Below are 10,000 nucleotides of genomic sequence, written 5' to 3'. Positions count from 1 at the left end.
AAACAAACACACCTAGCACCTTTAATAACACTAATGACTAACCTCTCGAGCTAACCCTAATAGAAAAAAACAACTCTCGGACTGCTTTGCACTACCTTTCAATACTTAACAAATCACAATGGCGGGCGAAATCAAAACAATGGTCAAATAAGGAAATGTTAAACTTTCACAAATCTATCAAGGTTTGTTCTAGAGTTTTTAAAATACTTCTATATAATGACAAATTGAATAAATAAATGCCTGACAAAATATCAACAGTGAAAATACAAATTTAAAGAATACTGGGGATGTAGGAGCTTTCGGAATGTCTCCCTTTACTTAACTTATGGAAAAACAAACACTCTAGCACCTTTAATAACACTTATGACTAACCTCTCGAGCTAACCCTAATAGAAAAAAAAAACAACTCTCGGACTTCTTTGCACTACCTTTCAATACTTAACAAATCACAATGGCGGCCGAAAATCAAAATAATGGTCAAATTAGAAATTTTAAACTTTCACAAATCTATCAAGGTTTGTTCTAGAGTTTTTAAAATACTTCTATATAATGACTAACTGAATAAATAAATGCCTGACAAAATATCAACAGTGAAAATACAAATTTAAAGAATACTGGGGATGTAGGAGCTTTCGGAATGTCTCCCCTTTACTTAACTTATGGAAAAACAAACACTCTAGCACCTTTAATAACACTTATGACTAACCTCTCGAGCTAACCCTAATAGAAAAAAAACAACTCTCGGACTGCAGGTTTGTTCTAGAGTTTTAAAAATACTTCTATATAATGACTAACTGAATAAATAAATGCCTGACAAAATATCAACAGTGAAAATACAAATTTAAAGAATACTGGGGATGTAGGAGCTTTCGGAATGTCTCCCTTTACTTAACTTATGGAAAAACAAACACTCTAGCACCTTTAATAACACTTATGACTAACCTCTCGAGCTAACCCTAATAGTAAAAAAAGAATCAAAATGGCGACTGAAATCCGCTAAATCAACAACACAACGGAAGTAATAATATTACTTGATGTCATAAATAGATGACGCAAATTGACAACTTTTTACAGTGACAAAATTAGTTGATTTTCGGAGTCAAGTGTCGTCGTTGGTACATATTTTATGATATCTGTTTGACTCAACGAACTGTCAAACTGACTTTAAATTATAAAAGGAAATCAAGTTATCTGTTTATCTATCTGTAAAAAATACATTTCTAATTTTCAAATCTTTCAGTAGAGTTGTGCGCCGTGTCAATTTTTTCATTGACTCAAATAAGCACAATTTTCTCCACAATGCTATATTTTTTAAAGAAAGGATATATTATATATATATATATATATATATATATATATATATATATATATATATATATATATATATCTCAAACATACTTCTAGCAAACTACAATAAGGATCTGCCCTTCTTGCCACTACTTCTTTCCTGTGTTGTGTTAGTCAGGACTTACAAAGACAAATAAAACGCCTCGTCTATTTCTATATGGGCCAATTTCAAAAGAAGCACATTTTTTTCATATTGTCGAAAAAAAAGTATCATTTTTCGGGATAATATTGTCATATTTAGCGATAAGAATTTCATTAAACAAACAAAATAAATATTTTAATCACGAGGATGATGCTTTAACTCACTCAATCCTAGAGATTTTTTGCTACTTTTCAAAATTGGAAAAAATGTATTAAAAATTAACATGTACATTGATAGTTTTATTTATCTACCATTGACATGCAAAAATTATAAGACATTAGCTTTGATACTAGATGTATATAATTTGTCGCATAAAAATGTAATAGATAAGCATGGGGTAAAAGTAACCCAGGTAAACTACGGATATAGTCGGTGTTAGGGTTGAGTGAGTTAAAATGTAGCACGACTCCAAGCAAAATAAATAGAAAAAAATTATTGTTGCCCACCTAAAAAATAAAAATCAGTAGATCTAGTAGATCTAGGTAGGCTACACATTACCTACCGTTTTTGTTTATTTCCTCATTTAAAAATAAACATTTGTCAACGGCTGACCTATGTTTATATGAGTATGAGATCTTGGTCCCCCCCCCCCCCCCCAACACAAGCCATCTTAGATTTTCAGCGCTACTTAAAACATCTGATGTTGGGGGGGGGGGGGGGGGCAACTCATAGAAAAACGGTGATGGTGGTGGTGGTGGTGATGGTGGTTATAATCGTGTTGGTCGTGATGACGATGACCTGGTAGTGGTGGTAGTGATGATGATGATGATGATGATGATGATGATGATGATGATGATGATGATGACGATATGATGGTTGCCGTAATGGTGATAGTGGTGCTGATGTGGTGGAGAAGTTGTAGTATTGGGGGTAGTGATGATGATGATGATGATGATGATGAAGAGGATGATGATGATGATGATGATGATGATTATGATGATGATGATAATGATGATGTGGTGGAGAAGTTGTTTTAGTGGTGTGGTTATTTCAGTAGGGGTGAGTGCTATAATGGTGTGGTGGATAAGTTGCAGCATTTGTGGTGGTGACGATGATGATGTGGTGGTAGTGGTAGTGAAGGATGGAGGAGTGATGGGACGTATGATAATGATGTGTTGGTGGTGGTGGCGGTGGTGGCAATAGTGATGGCGATGATGACGATGGTGAAGTGGTGGTAGTGAAGGATGCAGGAGTGATGGGACGTATGATAATGATGTGTTGGTGGTGGTGGCGGTGGTGGCAATAGTGATGGCGATGATGACGATGACGATGTGGTGGTAGTGAAGGATGCAGGAGTGATGGGACGTATGATAATGATGTGTTGGTGGTGGTGGCGGTGGTGGCAATAGTGATGGCGGTGATGACGATGGTGATGTGGTGGTAGTGAAGGATGCAGGAGTGATGGAACGTATGATAATGATGTGTTGGTGGTGGTGGCGGTGGTGGCAATAGTGATGGCGATGATGACGATGGTGATGTGGTGGTGATCTTTGTTGCAGTTATGGTGGTAGGGATGATCAAGATGATGATGATGATGATGACGATGATATGGTGATGGTGATTGCAATAGTGGTGGTAGTGATGATGATGATGATGGTGATATGATGGTTGCATTTTGATATTAGTGGTGGTGAAGTTGGATTAGTTGTAGTAATGATGATGATGATGATAATGTTATTGATGATGATGTGGTTGTAGTAGTGGTGGTGATGGTATTGATGATGTTGTGATATTTGCGATGATATGGTGGATGACTGCAGTAGTGTTGTAGGTGACGATAATATGGTGGTGGTGGTGGTGATGATGATGATGATGATGATGATGATGATGATGATGATGATGATGATGATGATGATGATGATGATATTAAAGTGATGATTGCTGTTGTGGTGAGTGGGAGAATGATGTGGTGGGGGAGTTGCAGTCGTGGTGACGGTGGTGGTGGTGGTAGTAAAGGCTGTAGCAATGATGGAACTTATGATAATGAGAAAAAGCGAATTTAAAGTGCGTGGGATCGAAGAGCTATTCAATGCATTAGAAACTCAACTAGATCAAAGTGGAAAAAGGCAACACACAGTAATTACCTGTCATCGTGGTTTTTCGCGGCCGCAATGGCAAATTTGCGGCCGCAAAATTCGCACTTTTCCGCAATTTACCGCAAATTTTACAAATTTCATGAAAAATCTAAATTTTTCACCATTATTTAACCCGAGTGGTTTTTTTAAAGTGGCGAATTTCCGAAAGTCAGCATCGTCCCTTTCTTTCATTTTCTCATAGCTCTGGTCTGTTTAAACTGCTACTGGAAGCTGCCCAGTCTGGTTTTTAAACTGCCATACTACTAACAGACGTTACATTGCAATTAAAAGGAGTTTTTCTACTTTCACTTTCACCTTAGTGACGAGTGACGCTATTATTGTTATCTTCAATTGGTTTCGCTACCGGCGTTCTTTTCTCTTACATCTACTTGTTGATTACAAACTCGCTATGGACAAGTTCCTTGGTTTAGACATGAAGAAGGCAAAATGTGCTCGCCATGTCACTGCACACCAGCGACACTCAGAATACAGCCAGTGGACCCACGTCAGTGGTTCAAAGCTATTCTGCACACCATGCAACAAGGTTATTGACCACTTACGAAAGTCTTCTGTGGATAGCCACCGCAATTCCGCAGACCATAAAACAAAAGAAGAAAGAATGAAGAGGTCACATGCCACTGACGTGGATGAGAGTGAAGCGGTGAAGAAGCAGAGGACATTGGATTCTGTTTTGAAGAAACCGTCTACAGTTTCAACGCAAGGTGAGTGGTGCACCCTTTCCCTCTAAATGAGTACGACTTAGTTTTGGGTGGATATTGCTCTATAAATCTATACAATTACAACTATATAAAAGATGAGGGTATTATTATTACTATTATGATGATGATGATGATGATGATGATTATTATTATTATTATTATTATTATTATTATTATTATTATTATTATTATTATTATTATTATTATTATTATCATTGTTGTTCTTTTTATTATTACTTTGTGGTATAGTGAAAAGACTCGCTTTAGGATCGGAAGGACCTGGGTTCGAGCCTCGCTCAGTGCATAGTTGAGTCCTTGGAGAAGGCTCTTTACTCACATTCTCTCATGAAATGGAGGTGTAAAATGAGTACCTGGCCGTTAACAGCGTTGTCTCTGTCCGAAAAAAAATGTAATATCCCCTAACAGGCTTCATACCTGGATACCTGGATACCTCTGTATAGAGCTTTTAGACTTGGTGTAGTCTCCTTCGCTCCTCCTCATCTATTAATGATTGGACCAATTTTTATAATTGAACTTGTTTCCTAGGGTGTTGCTTATCTCCAACTCTGCTTTGAATTTATTCAAATTTTTTGCTGATACTGTGGTTTCTTGTAGTTTATTCCAGTTATTTACAATTCTAGATGAAAAAAAGTTCCTTCTTTCATTTGTTTTAAAACGTTCTTTTTTCAGTTTCTTGCTGTTTCCTCGTGTCTGAATGTTCTTGTTTGGTTTAAGGAATCCTGCCTCTACCCTGTCTATTCCCTTTACTATTTTATATGTTTGGATCATATCTCCCTTCTTCTCCTGTAATCTAAGGTCGGGAGATTTAATTCTTTCAATCTCTCACAGTATGTTTTGTCTTTCAGGTGTGTGATAAGTTTTGTTGCTCTCCTTTGCACTCTTTCCAAACAGTCTTTGTCTCCCTCAAACTTCGGATACCATATGCAGTTAGCATATTCCAGCTTTGATCTAACCATAGTCTTGTAGATGGTAGTCATGTGTTTTGTTTTCAGATTCTTGAAATTTCTTTTCACTATTCCGAGTGTTTTACTAGCCTTAGATTGAACATCTTTAATTTGCTTCTTGAAGTTTAGCTTCCTATCAATAAATACTCCTAGGTCTTTTTCCCCATTGGATTTCTGCAGGGGTTTTTCTTTCATTATATAGTTTGCTTCTCTGTTGTTTTTTCCTAGGTGAAGAACTGCACATTTATCTACATTGAACTCCATCTGCCATATTTCGGACCATTCTTCAAGCTTTTTCAAATCTTGTTGTAAGGTGTTTCTTTCTTCTTCTGTATTAGCTACTCCATAGAGCTTAGTATCATCGGCAAAGATTTTACATTTAGATGATAGATTGTCTGGCAAGTCATTGATATAAATCAGGAAGAGAACTGGTCCCAGTACACTTCCTTGTGGAACTCCACTTGTTACCAGTCTCTCTGTTGATGCTGTTCCATTCACTATCACTTTTTGTCTTCTATCTTTGAGGAAATCTCGGACCCATTTGACTGTCTGATCATTAATTTGATACTGTTCCAATTTCCTGATTAGGCGCCAGTGTGGAACTTTGTCAAATGCCTTTCTGAAGTCGAGGTATATGACATCTAAATTGTTGCCTAATTCCAGGTCTCTCGTCCAGTCATCCATTGTTTCAAGTAGGTTTGTTACTGTAGACCTTCCCGCCATGAAACCATGTTGATCTTTGCTGAATAGTTTGTTCTTGGTCATATGATCAACCATTTCTTCTCTAATCAGCTGTTCCATGAGCTTGCAGACGACAGATGTCAGGCTCACTGGTCTGTAGTTTTCTGGATTTTTTCTGTCTCCCTTCTTGAATATGGCTGTGATGTTAGCTTCTTTCCATTCCCTTGGTAGTCTTCCTTCTTTCATCGACTGGTTAAATATCTTGGTTAGGGGTTCTACTAGCTGCTCTGCTAAGTTTTTTAGGATGTAAGGATGAAGTTTGTCAGGTCCAGGTGATTTACTCTCCTTTAGGTTTTGTAGTCTCTTCATTACTCTCTCTTCAGTAATCGGCCATTGTGTAGTATCTATATTACTTGTTTTAGCAATATCTGGCAAGTTTTTCTGGTTCTCCACTGTAAAGACACTTGCAAAGAAGAGATTTAGCACCTCTGCCTTGTCTTCATCTTCAGATGCCCAAGTGCCATCTTCTTTTTTTATGTCACAGGTTCCCTGTCTTGTCTTCATTTTACTGTTTACATAACTCCAGAATACTTTAGGATTTTCTTTCGTTTCCTCTGCTATCTTGTTCTCATACTTTTGATGCGCTTGTCGGACTATTTTAGTAGTTGCGTTTCTCACTCTTTTGTATTTGTCCCAATCCTCTTCCTTTTTGCTTCTAGAGTATCTTCTATTTACTGCCTTCTTCTTCCGTAATGCCCCTCTCACTTCCTGCGTCATCCAAGGTTGATTTCTTCTCCCAACCCGGTTCCCTCTGCTTTTCGGGATGTTTTTCTCGAAGCATTGGTTAAGTACTCTGGTAAATCTACTCCAGTTGTTTCCTACGGTGTCCTCGATTAGTATTTCCTCCCATTTTATATGCCCCAGTTCCTCTTTCATACTCTCTAGATCAGCCTTCCTATATCTGAGTGTCAGTTTTTCATCTACAGTCTCTGATGTCGCCCTCAGTTTTAGAAATATGGTCGCATGGTCGCTTTTTCCCAGTGGGTGGCTCAGTCTTAAGTCGATTATGTCATTTTCTTCCTCCATCAATATCAAGTCCAATACGTTGGGCTTTTGGTTTTTTCTCTGTCTCGTGGGTTCTTTTATTATCTGTTGTAGGTAGCAATCTTCAATGGTTTCTATGAAACTTTCCTCCAGGCTTCCCTCTTTTGGTTCGTCCATCCCTTTCCACTCCAGTTCCGGCATGTTGAAGTCTCCCATAATAATTATCTCTGAATGCTTTTTTTTGTGATGCTCTCCTTATCATCTCCAACATTCTCTCATTATTTTCTCCTGTGCTATTTGGGCTCCGATAAATCACTCCTACTAGTATCTGACTTTGTCCAGTTACTCCAATTGAGCACCAAGCGCTCTCCCTAAAGTCGTGATCTGTGAGTTCCTCTATGGGGTTAACCTTGAGGTTCTCTCTCACCAATAAGTATACTCCTCTGCCGGAAGTTTCAAAATCTCTGCTAGCTATTATAGTGTATCCCTCAATACCTAACTCTGCTATGGTTGGGTGTGTTGTTGCATTCTTTGGCTTAGCTTCTGTTATTGCTATTACATCTGGATCTTCTTCTTCTGCCATAGCCTTTAGCTCCTCTCTCTTATTCATCACACTGTCTGCGTTCGTGTACATGAACTTCAGGGTATTTTTCATATTCACGTGCTGCCCCTCCTTATCATTTACTGGTACTTCTCTTTTTTGAATTTTCTTGTTGTCTTCGAGTCCTTGCTCAGAAACATTTTGGGCAATTGGACTGACACGTTTCCAATATAGTCATTCCTCATCCCAATCCCAGTCATTTCCTCCAACATCGCTGTCTCTCTTTCTTATTTGTTCACTAAACTTCTCCCTGAAAATGACCCTTTTCTTATATATGACTACATCTTCCCCTGCTTCTCGTCTTCTCTTCAGCTCCTCTCTTAACTCCTTGGCCTGCTCTCTTTGCATAATTGTTTGGTCTGCTCCAATATACACCTTTTGTAAGCATTCCCGTTTATGGTCTTTCAACTGTTTGCTGTTCCTAAGAGCAGTGTTACGCTGATCCGTTGACATCAGACTTATTTTCATGGGTCTTGGTCTATCTTCTCTTCTGCCCAATCTGATCACTTGCTCTATAGGGTTGAGGCTGTCTTTGTTTCCATGAACCTGCAACTCTTTGAGTACCATTCATGTCCCATCCTACCTGTTAAATGTTGCTGTTGGCCACGGACCCCTTGTAAAGTGCTTTGAGCACGTTTAGTGGATATTGCGCCATATAAAGCTTATTTTTTTAAAGCTATTCATATTAACAAACTATTTTTTAAATTTCTTTCTTTCAGCAAGAAATGATATCTGCAATGAAGTTGTTTCAATGTTTGCTGCAGCAAACATTCCCTTATCGAAGGTTGACCACCCAGCAGTCAGAAACTTCTTGCAGACAAGAGTTGAAAACGGTGGTGCCATTCCACAAGCTCATCAGCTGCAGGAATGCTACTTAAAGAGGGAGTTCACCAACAAAAAAGAAGTGGTGTATAAGAAAGTTATAAACAAGCCTGTGGCCATCATCTGTGATGAAATGTCTGATGATGTTGGAAGGTGGGTTTTGTTTTTTGTTTTTGACTGACAATGTTTGTAGAAACTAAAGCGAAAGAGTAATTTATATATAGGAGTAGGAGGCAGGTGAATACACACACACACACACACACACACTCACGCACAATCATATATATATATATATATATATATATATATATATATATATATATATATATATATATATATATATATATATGGGCGTACTACACAACACAACATACACAGTGATCAGTTCGAATCCTTAGTTTGAATTCTATAATTAAATGCTGAGAGCAATTATGATATCACTTTTGCATCCTTCCCTATATGTTATTTTGTGTTTTCTCTTATTTGTATCGCCTATCTTTTCAGGTTTGTCCTCAATGTCTTAGCTGCACCACTGGAACCCTTGAGCGCTGATGTGGACAAAGTCCAAAGTTACCTCTTGGACACAAGATTTTTGTCTGTCACAAACCACACAACCGTTGCGACGGCCATAATTGAATGCTTAGTCTCCACTGGCATCAAGTTTACTGACGTCGTCACCGTAAACACAGACAATGCAGCATACATGAGGAAGGCTTTCAATGATGTATTGAAAGGGCTCATGCCAAATGCTACGCATATCACATGCATGGCTCATATCATGAGCCTAGTGGGTGATGCCTTCAGAAAGCCCTTCAATCGCACCAACAAATTCGTCAAAGCTGCAAATGCGATATTTTGGAACGCCAATGCCAGAAAGGCAAGATATCTGCGATTCCTGACACCACTCGTCAAATCTCCAAAGATGCCTCCAAACCCAATCGCTACACGGTGAGATTTTGAGAATTTTCCTTTCTTGGTCATGATTCATCTGGGTCTTTAAAAAAACTTTTTTCACCTAAAGGTGACACATTGTTAATATTGGATATTGACAAATAGGAGGGTCAGTCATTCTTATTACCTAATTTGATATGTTAGTAAACATATTTAGTAGTATCATGTTACAGTTATAGTAATCTGCTCCCTTTTTTTTGTTGAAAAGATGAGCTTTAATTAAGTATCTGACTGGGAAAGTGCTTGCTATGGCTTAATAGAATTGATTATTCCATTATGTTATCTTTTTAGATTGTCATCATTTTTTTATTTCAAAGTTAGTTTGCTTTAACCATTGATATAAGAAAATGCACTAGAATTTTTAAAAATAAATATTGGAAGCTATCTTGCACAATTATTTCGGGGTAAAGTAAGAGGGTCATAGTCAACCATTAAAGTCAATGCCTAACATTAGTCCTCACTAGGTCAAGTCATATGATGATGGTAAATTCAACAGACTATACTATAAGGCCAAAAACTGATAGATTAAGTAGGTATAATGTTATCTTCTTTTCAAATAAAAATTCAATTTAACAAATGAATTAAAAATGCATCATTTCTTTTACTTCCTTTTCAAAATCCAGATGGAATTGTTGGTTTGAAGCGGTCTCATA

General features: G+C 37.6%; 1 protein-coding gene and 1 long non-coding RNA gene across 3 annotated transcripts in view; one reads left to right on the top strand and one right to left on the bottom strand.

Annotated features, from left to right (window-relative positions):
- LOC144978525 (uncharacterized) overlaps positions 1–10,000 on the bottom strand; it is a 21,827-nt gene that overhangs the window by 7,734 nt on the left and 4,093 nt on the right. The window lies entirely within an intron of this gene.
- LOC144978523 (uncharacterized) overlaps positions 8,274–10,000 on the top strand; it is a 2,943-nt gene continuing 1,216 nt past the window's right edge. The window contains exons 1-3 of the mRNA XM_078924704.1: positions 8,274–8,549; positions 8,901–9,344; positions 9,971–10,000. The exon at positions 9,971–10,000 is cut by the window's right edge and continues 220 nt beyond it. Coding sequence (XP_078780830.1) covers positions 8,326–8,549; positions 8,901–9,344; positions 9,971–10,000 — 698 coding nt within the window. The 5' untranslated portion in view covers positions 8,274–8,325. The remainder of the gene's footprint in view (positions 8,550–8,900; positions 9,345–9,970) is intronic.

The sequence above is a fragment of the Berghia stephanieae genome, chromosome 8, assembly GCF_034508935.2.
Source record: "Berghia stephanieae isolate SIO BIC M18660-M18661 chromosome 8, UCSD_Bste_1.3, whole genome shotgun sequence".
NCBI lineage: Eukaryota > Metazoa > Mollusca > Gastropoda > Nudibranchia > Aeolidiidae > Berghia > Berghia stephanieae.
The sequence above is the reverse complement of the archived record's forward strand: the minus strand, read 5'-3'. Positions and strand labels throughout refer to the sequence as shown.